The 13063-nt window shown below is 44.0% G+C and overlaps 1 protein-coding gene across 1 annotated transcript in view; it reads right to left on the bottom strand.

Annotated features, from left to right (window-relative positions):
- Positions 1-9122, bottom strand: part of esama (endothelial cell adhesion molecule a) — a 50172-nt gene extending 41050 nt beyond the window's left edge. Inside the window, exon 1 of the mRNA XM_037749388.1 lies at positions 8689-9122. Coding sequence (XP_037605316.1) covers positions 8689-8755 — 67 coding nt within the window. The 5' untranslated portion in view covers positions 8756-9122. The remainder of the gene's footprint in view (positions 1-8688) is intronic.
- Between the last annotated feature and the right edge of the window lie 3941 nt (positions 9123-13063).

Raw genomic sequence — 13063 nt, 5'->3', positions numbered from 1 at the left:
TTGGATAAAAAGACGAAAGTGGCACAACTGGAGTTTTCCATGCGTTTTAGTTACGTTAGGAGGCAACAAACAGCCCTCCGTGATTTAACGGTATCCTTTCTTTATTGTACTCTGCTGTGTATCGTCCATCTCAGCCTGCTGTCGCAGCTGCTCTCCGTCATCACGGCCGGGCTCTACAGCGTCCTCTCTCTTTCTCACTGCAAAGATCAGCGTACAAAACATTCAGCTCGCTTCTAATTTTAGCCGGCGAAAGCAACAGTCGGCGCCGGCGTCACTCCATTCTGACTAATGTTTCCTAGCTGACTTTACTTCCCTACATTTCTAGAGGTTCATCAGACTGACTGGTATCTCATTAAGTCAGAACAGGTCCTATCAGCCGTCACTGATTAAGATTGAGTCTGTGACGTCTCAATGATCAGATGGAAGAGTTAATTTAGGAACAGGTCCCTTACAGGAAGGGAAATAGGAATAAAATAATACAGCAGCTCACACATGGATCTGTGATTGGCAGCGTGTGATTATGAGCTGCCCAAACACTTGAAGGAGAAAACCAGGATTATGTCCCTGAAGTCGTAAGTGCATCAGGCTCTAACCCCCACCCCACCCCCCACCGCAAGTACCTCCAAGTAAGAATTATTTAACACAGCCTATCTTGTCTAAGCCCATGCCCTCAATTCCCGTCTGTCCAAAGCTTTATTAACTTTTTTTTTTTGAAGGACAGGTTTAGAAGGATATGTGGCTGTTGTTGACGTCTGCTTGCAACATCTGTCAGCGGCACTGGAAGAAAGCTGCGTTCGCTCACAGCAGTGGTTTCGTCTTGGCTAACTGGGGAGGGGGGAAGGGGGGGGCAATGCTGTGCAGCCTTTAGCAATATCAGGGCTCAGTTTTAGTAAATGTGTTCCCGCCGTGGGTTGGTCAAATTACTACAAATAACTACCAACCTCGACCTTCAGAGACCTTTTCAAAACCCGTTAGATAACAGCGCTCAACGGTTACAACTTCGTTTTTTTTAGAGGCAAATAATTTGAAATTACAGTTTTTATATTCCTTTATCTTCCTGTTCTCCTGAGGGAACACAAATCACTCATACACTAAATAAATGGTTGGTTTTCGATAACAACACGGACCCTGATCCAACTACGTCTGTCATGTCAAAACTGCCAAATGAATGGAGATGAATGATGTCATCAAATGTGCATGTTGTTGTAAAACGGATGTCTTCTGCCTCCAAATGACTCATCTCAAGGTAATAATGTGTGTGTTGTGCTAAATTATGAGACTTTTGTTTAGTCCAATATTCCCTCTCTTTACCACGACAGCAGTGGCTGCTGTTGTTTTCACCTTGTGAGTCTAACGCCCTGTTCAGACCTGGTATTAACATGCGTCCTCAGTGATCCGATCACAAGTGGACAGCTTTAAGTACATCTGTTCACACCTGGCATTAGAAAGCTTCTCCACATGAGTGACCACTTGTGATCCGATCTCACTTCCCCGCTCTATATGCAAATAAACACGTAGTAAACACACGGCTGATACAGCAGGCGTTGTGACGTAATATTACAGGAATGTCAGTAGTAATATCCTACATATTCCTGAATTTGGTTATGAATGACCTCCGTGCCCCCAGCACCGCGGCCTTTGCCAGGCAACAGCGTGGTACAAAGCTTCAGAGAGAGCAGGCGTCAGCTCCGTCAAAGCATGGGAACAAAAACACCGACACATCTGTGACAGCACGCATTTCGCATGCCTAGTCTGATAGTCTGTAGATATGTAGCCTATAAACGAGATGGAAAACCGACAGGATACAGTAGAGCACAGAGACCGGTTCCATTGCGTCTGCCTGTCGATTCACATGAGGAGCGCTGAGTCCTAGCGGATCCCAGCAGGACGTCAGTAGAGTAGGCGGTCCTTAATGTGGCCCAGGACACATTCACGTACTAAAAGAATGTGCCCACATGCAGCCCATATCACCTCTGAATGTGGTCTGAAAGATCCCATCTCAATGCATCCTCCATGCATCTTGTTCACACCTGTACTTAGAGCTGTGTAGATGGAGAATACCCAGCAAAGCAACCAGACTGGCCTTAAGAAGCACCTGATGAGCCTCCTGTGGCTCTCTGGGCTGTAAATAGTCATTAGCCAGTGTGCTGTTAAAGCCTGGCTACAGTAGTTAAGTGTTGGGTGTGAGGCTGACACTGCAGTCTCCTATTGAGTGTTATTATGACATGATAATGTCTCAATAAATATACTATATGTCTGGTATTTATTTATATAATAAACATAATAAAGCCTCGTTGAGGGAAACTATTATTGTACGTAAATGGATACAAGCAAACATCAGCTGGAAATAACTCTGTTTATGTAACCAAAGCACCAGAGAGTTTTATCAACTTGCAGTCATCAACCACTCACATACAGCCAGTATGCATGTGTGTTGAGTTCTTCCTTTTCAAGAGAGGAGGATGGGGAGGGACAGAAAGAGAGACAGAGGGAAGAGGAAGAGAGGAAAATGAAGTTAACGGAGTATGCGTGTCTGTGCCTTTAAGAGTCCCCAGGCCTGCGTTGGGCCCGATGTTGGGAAAGTCGCCCAGTGGCTTTCTCATGACCCCTGAGAGGAGGCCTTCTTCCTTCTGCGTCCATGGATGGAGATGGGATGTCAGAGAAAGACCAGGAAAAGGGACAAGCAGTCACTGAGACACTGCTTCGTTCTCACCGTCTGTTGCCGCCTGCACGCTATCGTCTACTCGCTGCTCTCACTGGATAAATCTCAAATTCCTACTGAACACTTGAACACATCTCCAGGCAGCGAGCTACTGGGATTGTTATTGTTTTGCCTCTTTACGACATTTGGATGAATGTTTGCTTAAACTATACTTAACTCAGTGAATGTGGGGCAGTTCTCCTGAACGTGATCTTTAGAGGTCAGAGCAGCATGTAAAATACGCAGCTAATACCGCCGTGCTCCACATTTTATAATCGCCGCATTAATCCTGTGAAACTTTAATTAAGGTAATATAATTAGATTAAGGTGTTTACATGACCCCAGGACTAATAGCAGTATTTTTAGAAGATTGAGGTATCATATATCCGAGAGCTTCTGTTTGAAGTTAACATTTCTTATTGGAAACTCAATCAAACATCCAAAGAAGGGATGCAACACAACCAGGACGGGACACAAAATGACCACAAAGATACACTAACGTTTTACATCGGTTGCACTGGTGCATCTAATTTAAGTGAACCAGCACATAATTGAGGTGCAACCAATATTTTTCACCACCTCAATAATACATTTTAAGTGTTTGGTCCTTTCCCATCCACATGTTTACGTATTACACTGCTATAAGAGCGGCGTGATGGAATATGTGCGTAGCGAGTGTGTGACAGCTGATCTGTTCTCAGCGCATCTCTCTCTCTGTTTGCCGATGTTACGTCCACATAGATGGAACAATAACTGAACAACCTAACAACCAATGATTAGACGAAGTGGAGGTTAAAGATGCAGCTGAAAGGCGGCAGAGAACTTCCCTTATTGTGGCCCTGTGGCTCTCCCTATCATCTGTGTAAACAACGATGTCTTCTAAATATGCTCCGCAGTGTGAGACACCTCAGACAGTCTCTGGAAGGTAGCAGGAGCATCACACATACCGAAGGGCATCACCGTGTACTGGAGGAAATGATCAGGGGTCACAGGAGCAGAAATCTCTGAAGCACGTGGAGTTAAAGGGACTCGCCGATACCCCTTTAACATGTCAGGCTTTGTGACTCATTCTCCTGAAGCATTCGACTGGTGCAGTACTCTGATTTAATTGTGAAATTAAGAGTTAAGGTTTGTGGTGAAGAGGTAAAGGACATAGGTAAGTTGGGGGGGTACCCTGTACACCTTGTTAATGTCTATAAACTCTAGATTTATTGGTTGGTGCCACCTCTTGTATATTCTTTTAGATCATTTAGTCAGCCTTTTGTTTATGTGTTGTTTCCAAAGAATCATTTATTTGGCACAACCAGTTTATCCTGACCTCCATCACATTTGTTGTTAACCTTTAGTAATCTTAAATAAACACCTTTATCTTTGCACTTGACTTTGACTTTGTTTAATCATTGGTTGTTAGGTTGTTCAGTTATTGTTCCACCTCGTGGACGGAACAAGTGCTCATTAGAGCAGAGAAGAAATTAACGCACACTTTCTGCCTTCCCCACTTCTGATCAGTATTAAAGGCATCTTGCATCGGACCGAGGAGACAGACAGGTGGTGGAGCAGTGCTCCGCCGATGATGTCGTTCAGGGCCGGTGTTAACGGCATCTTGACAAAAAAACAATCAATAGTTCTTTTGGTTTTGAATCAGCGGTATGTTTTTATGGTTGTGATGTCACTCCAGGAGGATTACAGGGTGCAGATTCACACATACACTCACAGACACACACCTGCTGAATGACCCGATGGAAATGTTTAGTCACACTTGACAGGTTTTTGGTCGCACTCTAGAGCCCCGAAAGAGACGCACAAACTACAAAGTAACACATACATACAATAGCCACGTACTTGGACACTTGGAGATGTGTGGCTATAGAACGGAGTATGATAATAGGCTGATAACATGTTGACAAACGGGGGGGAGGTTTCACAGGATAAGAGGAAAAAGCGTGGCAAGATGTTCACTCTCCCGTCAGTGTGAGGTTGAACCTGCACTAATCTCCCTTCAGGTTGTCGTCCTCTGGCCTTGTACAGAGTGTCGGTGGGTGTAAATACACGGGATTACAAGAGGCACGGACCGACGATTGGACAGCAAACTGCCTCTCCGAAGAGCAGAAAGTGCACTGTTGTATTTCTGTGTCATTACGTATGTACCGATAAATCCCTCAATCTCCTTCCTCAAATCAAAATTGCACCAGTTGCTGGGGACACATACAGTACATGAGGACCGCAGGCTTCAAACCGCCGTAATCCCGGCTCAAAGTGGAAAGGGGCTTTGCCGCACATCCATTTGGTATTATTCTAAGAAATAGGCAATTAGAGATAAGGCCGTAGTTGTTGAGTTGGAGCGAACTGCATTCCACGGCCCTCCCTTCAGCAGTGTCCGGGGACATGGAGTGTATTCTGGGATGAAGTCGTCAGGGTAACAATAGGGAGTGAAACAGGAAACAAACCAATGTTGTCATATATAGAGTATGTCAGTATGCCAAGCTTTAAGGCATGTTGTGTTCTAATGGGGGAAGGATCAGGACCCCGTGTTAACATAATATATATAGCTCAAAATAACGCCTGCAGCCCTCTCAGTCACTTCTCTGAACCACCGAGAGCTGCCACGGAAAATCAGCAGCGGCCGGCAGCACAGCATCCCAACGGAGCCTCTGAAGCTCGTATGGATTGACCTTGTTAAATAAGTGAAGTCCATTGTGGGACCCACCTGGAAAATAAATGAAGATGTTCTTTTGCCAGACGGTGTGTCCAGAATAGAAGAGTGATTGTACAACTGTTGGTCCAGAGATAAGGGCGTATGGCTGATACACTGCTGGCCTTTGATAAGGATGTCACGCCTAGCTCCAACATTACCATGTGTGCTCATGTAAATGCATTCACATCTCATACACGCACACACACACACACACACATACACCACCAACTAAAACACAGTGCTAATGCCAAGAATACAAAAGTAGCTTTCCACTGCACACTGTCACATCTAACAATATTATTACTATTGTCCCGGTAAACATACCGTCTTACTAACTATGTGACTTGGCTGCTGATCTCATGAGAAGGCGTAGAAATACCACAGCTCTTTTAAGGACATTTTGTGCGTCATTTAACGCTGTTCTCATTCCCATCTCGTCGCATACGGACACACTGTCGCATTGACGCTTGGTTAATGTTGTGAATTCAAACAAAACTACTTGTTTAGGTTTAGGAAAAGATCACGGTTCAGGTTAAAATAAGTTTGTTTGTTACGTAAATTAAGTGACAAATGTAAGTAGTCAACATCAATAAGTTAACGGTTGACTGGCGGTTCGGGTGAAAGTCAAATGTCAGTGGAGCTCTTGATCTTAAATGACGTGTTCGTTGACAGTCTGATAACGTAACGCTGCTCTGATTCTTGACTGAAACACCAAATAAGGTCTAATCATGTTTGTTCGCTCACTTCCTGCTCCAACACAGCCGGAGCTACATCGGGGACTCGAGGTGCGCTCGGCTTTCCTGTCGCCACAGGCTGCTATTCATGAACGTTTCCTCTCTGTACCTTGACCGCTCAGTGTTTTCCAGGACACAGCTGCAGGGGTGATTGATGGTGAGTCAAATCTAGAGGTCAAGGTCAAGGTCAGCTTGGTGGTTGGATTGTCCCGACGTACTGGGACTGACAGTGAATCACAGCCTGCTGTGAAAACTCCAGGTTAGTCACTAGGAGACAATGACTCCTTGAGATGCCTTAAAGGTGTCGAAACCACAATGCCAGCATAAGGGTGTGTGTGTGTGTGTGTGTGTGTGTGTGTGTGTGTGTGACAAAAGTTCTCAGGTAATACCCCCTCCCTCTGAGATCGCCTGTGTCAGCGCATGTGATTGTTTTGGCAACAGCGCTGAAAAGCACACACGGGCTTCGGGCAGCTGAGAGTAAAATTCACACAAAATGTGAAACTCCTGCTCGCTTTCATGTCTCACAGGCTGAAAATGAAAGTCACCGGCCTGTCTGATGGAACTAATACGCTCTCACCTGGAGCTGATGGAGCTCCATAACTTAAACGGATATCTCCTGTTTGGTGAGAGAAGTCTATATCCAGGTTAAAACATGAAAGCATACATGACTGCCACAAAATGTTGATGCTGAGAGTTGAGTTGAGACAAGAGGAATGATAAAAGTAGGGATGCACCGATACCACTTTGTTTCAGACCGAGTACAAGTACTTACATTTGGGTACTCTCCGATAACGAGTACCGATACGAGTACTTCTCTGTGCCAAAAGACCCGAAAGCTTGAAAAAGGCTCGGGGTGATGGTGCTTCCCGGGGCCGTAGACAAAGGGCTTGCTGCGTCCTCTCTCCCCACCGTGGAGGGACGGGGCCCCCTGCTCCCGGTGCGACTGACCACCGGGGCGGACTGTCCTCAGTGCGCCCCCAGATCGGGGCTCAGTCCACGTAAAAGGCACCAGGGGTCTGTGGCGATGTCGGCAACCCAGCCGACACGTCTTGAAACACAGACCAAGGAGTCTAACACATGCGCAAGTCAGAGGGTGCAAGCAAATCCCCATGGCGCAATGAAAGTGCAGACCGGTGCGTGCCGGCTGAGGTGGGATCCTGGCCCAGTGGGGTCAGGCGCACCACCGGCCCGTCTCGCCCGCACCGTCGGGGAGGTGGAGCGTGAGCGCGTGCGATAGGAGACGAAAGATGGTGACGAGAGGTTAACGTCACGCTGCTGTAAAGTGGTATCGGTGCCGTTGTATCGGAGCCGTTTTGCGAGTACGAGTACATGAGCACAGTATCGGACCCGTCACCCGGTACTGGTATCGGTATCGGTGCATCTCTAGTGAAAATGATTGAAAATGAATGACCAGATGAATATGAACTTAGAGCAAAACCTTGTTGCTATATGCATAACTACATTTGACTTGACGGCTCTGCCTCTATCTGACTATGAAGAATCATGACTAACCGTACTAATGTTCTCCTGTAAAGTTAGAATGATGCTCCCCTCTAGATAACGCTGCTTACCTCTTTAATCATTTAAAACTTCTCATTCCTTGAAACACATTTGCTAAATACTCGTGCAGCTGTGAACCGTGCCCCAATTTCTAAATCACAGACGGCAAAGGGGGGGGGGGAATAAAGTAGGCTGCTTACAGTACTGTACAGCTCCACAGTAGAAGTAGGAGTTTAATACATTGCTAGAGAGAGAGAGAGAGAGTGACGGCTGAGCCAATGTTGCAGCAGCTATAAAGGGATTATTTCTCCCTGGAGGACATAATCATGTGTAACACACTTGTTTCAAAATCCTGTGGAAAAAACAAACAGGTGTTTCAGCTTTTAAATCCAGCGCCCTTCATCATCCTCTCTGGCACACATGAACCCAGCAGAAACACACCTGGGCTCGGATTTTACTCATCAGTTCATTAGGTGAACGATGGCAGGATGGTTCCATCGAAGAAATACACTTCATATGTTCAGAGTCAAATGTTGAAAATCCTCAGGAGGCAGATGGATGAACATATTGACACATTGTAGGTGCAATATTTACATGATCTATAAAACATCTGCCGTATGTGAAGTGTTATTATTTGGTGCATGCAAAAAAACCAGACATGCACACCTGAATAAATGAGGAAATGTGTGAGAGTCAGCTCTTCACTGACCATTACCCCAGCAGAAACACACCTGTTCTCTGATCTTACTCCTTAGTTAATCAGTTATAGTTAGGTGATAGTTAATTAGGTGAATGATGGCAGGATGGTTTCAGGTCCATCCATCTAAGAAATACACTTCATATGTGCATAGTAAAATGTTGAAAATCCTCAGGAGGCAGACTTTGCTTTGCAGGTGGATGAAAATATTGACCAATATTAGACCAATTTTAGGTGCAATATTTACAGTATCTATAAAACATCTGCTGTATGTGAAGTGTTATTATTTGGTGCATGCAAAAAAACAGACATGCACAGCTGAATAAATGAGGAAATGTGTGAGAATAAAGTCTTCACTGACCTGAGAGCCCCCACAGGAAGGTGCACGACAGCAAAGTAAGTTTCCTCGAAGTAGTGCAGACCTCCATGGTTAATGTCCTTCACCCAGCTTTATATATTTATATAATATATAAATATGATCTGTGCTTGTCCTCAGGTAAAGCTCCTCAGGTGTGTCTGGTTTCCCTTGAAGCTCCCAGCAGACACGTCAGGTTAACAAGAGGAAAGAAATGTCCCACAGCCAAACACCTCCTCTCCTCGGACTTTGCAGATGAGATGAACCTTTAAGGCTGATCATAAATAAAGTAATAAAGTGTATCAGACTCTTCTGGTCTCTGACAGCTCTCCTCTCCCCGCAGAGAGTCTCCTCAGCTCGGATCCAACTCTGCCAGTAGTCGTCCTTCAGTCCTCCAGATCCAGAGAGAGAGGAATGAGACGGAGGAGTCGGACTGAGAGTCTCCAGCTCTCCTTTACGCATCAAGTGCGCATCAATGTTAATCACAACTTCTGCTGATGAGCTTCAAAATAAAACACATTGTTTAAGCTTTGAGTGGACAGTCAGCTCTTATTTTGAAAGCAAAGATGACTTGACATCCGCTGTTTCACTGCCTATAATTTTGCAGCTTGATGCAGGTACACCTGTCAGGATTCAAGATTCAAGATCTTTATTATCATTGTGTATACAACGAAATTAGATTGTGATAATCCCATAATGAAAAGATAGGACAATATATAAAGAGATAATAAAATATAAATATAAAAAATATAAAAGATAGTACAATATATAAAGAGATAATAAAATATGAATATAAAAAAGTACAATATATGAAGAGATAATACAATATAAATATAAAAAAATAAAAGATAGTACAATATAAAAAGAGATAATACAATATAAATATAACAAATATATTGATGCTATTTGTATTTGTATTCGCATTTGTTATTGTTTGTGTAGTTTACATTGTTTATTCACCTGAGTACTTGACTGCTGGAAACTGTATTTCATTCATATTATATATATATATATATATATATATATATATAGTGATGAGTGATGTCCTTGTCACGGGATAGCTGTTATAAAGCCTGAAAACAGAGCCATGAGGAGGAGCAGAAGTCTCTCAGATCATTTGAATTACAATATGCTGAAAGGTTATTAAGGATTTTTTGCTTAATGATGCCAAAAATATATACTGACTACTGCAGCTTTAAAGTTCTCTAAAAAGCACCGTGGTGCCTCACCACTGACCTGTTATGACCTGAATTTGTCTCTAAAAAAGATAAAGGGCAAAAAGTGTGTTTCATCCGACTCCGGGCAGGCATACTCGTGGGCAATTTGCCGATTTCAAATACCCTGCCTCCAGCTTTTTTCAACAATAAGCCTATTTCCAAACCCACACAACTAAAGCTCCATCCTTTTCCCCATGCAGCCTCCCCCGGAAGATCTGCAGCTCCTGCTCCATCATGCGTGAAGAGGTGTGGGGTCTGAAAGCACAGAAACACACTGGACTCAGCTTGACGTGAATTCCCAAGGTGCAGTTCACCCCCCTGATGTAGAAATATGGACTGACCTGTGCTCTCCGAAGTGCTCAGACCCCTTTATTTCATTTTGCCCAGTTGCCTCAGCAACAAGGGCTGAGGCTAATGCAGGACGACTGCTCAATTATGAGAGGTGAACAAGGGTTATTCCTGTGATTAAATCCAAAGAAGCAGAGTCCAAGCCTTATGGGGAGGAGGTTTTTGTTGTGTTGTTGTAAATTGCGTCAGGAGCCAGCAGCTGAAATCTACAGCATTCAGAGGAACGCTGTCACAACAGGCCTGTTTCTATTTATCTGCAGGGCAGAGAGGCTAATACTGGATACTGGACTACAGACTGATCCAAACCGACTACAGTCTGGTGAAATGATGAGCAAACCTGACACCTGGAGGCCAAACATATTGTTCCAGTGACATATCCATGCAGTCAGGGCACATTAAATATACTCTCTCATGTTTTTAGCTTTTTTTTTTCTCAAAACAAAGGAGAACATCCAATCAATCTAGAGACCTAGAGCATTCAGAGGATGGATGGATCAAACTAGAGACCTAGAGCATTCAGAGGATGGATGGATCAATCTAGAGACCTAGAGCATTCAGAGGATGGATGGATCAAACTAGAGACCTAGAGCATTCAGAGGATGGATGGATCAAACTAGAGACCTAGAGCATTTAGAGGATGGATGGATCAGACTAGAGACCTAGAGCATTCAGAGGATGGATGGATCAGACTAGAGACCTAGAGCATTCAGAGGATGTTTGGATCAAACTAGAGACCTAGAGCATTCAGAGGATGGATGGATCAGACTAGAGACCTAGAGCATTCAGAGGATGGATGGATCAGACTAGAGACCTAGAGCATTCAGAGGATGGATGGATCAAACTAGAGACCTAGAGCATTCAGAGGATGGATGGATCAAACTAGAGACCTAGAGCATTTAGAGGATGGATGGATCAGACTAGAGACCTAGAGCATTCAGAGGATGGATGGATCAGACTAGAGACCTAGAGCATTCAGAGGATGGATGGATCAGACTAGAGACCTAGAGCATTTAGAGGATGGATGGATCAAACTAGAGACCTAGAGCATTCAGAGGATGGATGGATCAAACTAGAGACCTAGAGCATTCAGAGGATGGATGGATCAAACTAGAGACCTAGAGCATTCAGAGGATGGATGGATCAAACTAGAGACCTAGAGCATTCAGAGGATGGATGGATCAGACTAGAGACCTAGAGCATTCAGAGGATGGATGGATCAGACTAGAGACCTAGAGCATTCTGGACGTCCCGTATGGATACTGAGGACACTTTGATCAGTTCAGGGTTAGTTTGTTTGGTCTTCAGGTCGTGGTTTCATATTTCAGGAGGTTCAGTATAAAGTTTGATGACAAAACACTGATGCAGATTATTCAAATTTACATTGTTGTTTCCCGCATATTACTGCATGCATTACACATTAACTGTGAATAAGAACAAACAGGCCGATCAAATATACAACAGCGAGCTATAATGGAATATTCTGCACCTCCAGAGTAAATAAAACAGTGAAATGTAACATTAATTATTAACTAACTGACGGAGCCAGACACGTTTTATTCATAAAGACAATCTATCTGTTGCTTTGGTGTCTGAGTGCATAATAGATTCATTCATTCTGTTCACTTAATAAATGTCTTATCGTACCGTTCTTGGATGTCTGATTAAACAAAAAAAAGATATTTGTTCCAGTACTAAAGGTTGTGTTTCTAAGAGGTCAGAGGCGTTGTTGTCTCTGCACACACTTCACAGCCACACGTTGTGTCAGCTGTGGCTTTGCATTATTAGTCAACTCTCCACATCTGTCTCCCTGCTTTCTTTCTTTCTTTTTAAATGAGATATTAATGCCTTCCAAAGCAAAAAGATTTCATTTCACAGCGACAAAGTGAAGTCATTTCTTCCCCGACCATGTGTGGATTTTACACATATAGCTCTCTATGGCCATCTCCTGGACACATGGCTGAATTACATCTCTATCAGCTACTGCAATTACAGCCACTAAACCAAATCATTAAAAGCACAAGGCTGATTTGAGCTGCATGCCAACATGCTGATATTTAGCAGGTATAATGTTCACCATTGTAGTTAAGCTTTCTAGCATGCTAACTTTTGCTGAAGCTGATGGGACTTTAGTTTTGCAGGTAATCTGATCATAAACAACCTGATGGTGGCGCTAGATGGAAAGTCAGAGGATCACCAAAGTGATGACAATTCATCTGGAACATCTGGAACAACCTTCATAGCAATCCATCCAATAGTTGTCAAGACATTTCACTGAAAGCCACAAATCTCAACCACACAAGTGGCGCTAGAGAGAAAGGTCAGGGGTCCACATTGCCGTCCAAAGGGGCCATGCCTGGCGTCAGCACGTCGCTTCGGTGACCCCAGAGGCCTGGACTAGGAAGCAGGATTTTGGGGGGTAGCGAGGTAACTTCAGGGTTACCTACGACGGTGGTTCACTTCTTACCGGGGTAGATCACCATGGTAACTGATGCTGAACAGCTAACCTGCTCCCGAGCATTATAATTTTATATTACATTATAAATTACAGTCATAATCCAGAATAAAAACAACAGTTTAAAGTGACAGATGCAGGAAGGACAGCTGGCTGCCTGCTGCGGGTGTTTACCGCTTTGAATTAGGTTTTTATATCAATTTGTTTTACTTGCCCTCAAGTCCGTTTCACACCGCCGGAGACGGGGACGCAGCTGAAAGAAGGCTGCAACACGCCGTCTCTTTACCGAAGGGCATAATGAAGTGTAATCTATTCATCCATTATATTCTTCGTATTTGTTTAATATTATAGTTTGCTCTTGGTT

Source organism: Sebastes umbrosus, chromosome 17, assembly GCF_015220745.1.
Source record: "Sebastes umbrosus isolate fSebUmb1 chromosome 17, fSebUmb1.pri, whole genome shotgun sequence".
Lineage (NCBI taxonomy): Eukaryota > Metazoa > Chordata > Actinopteri > Perciformes > Sebastidae > Sebastes > Sebastes umbrosus.
The sequence above is the reverse complement of the archived record's forward strand: the minus strand, read 5'-3'. Positions and strand labels throughout refer to the sequence as shown.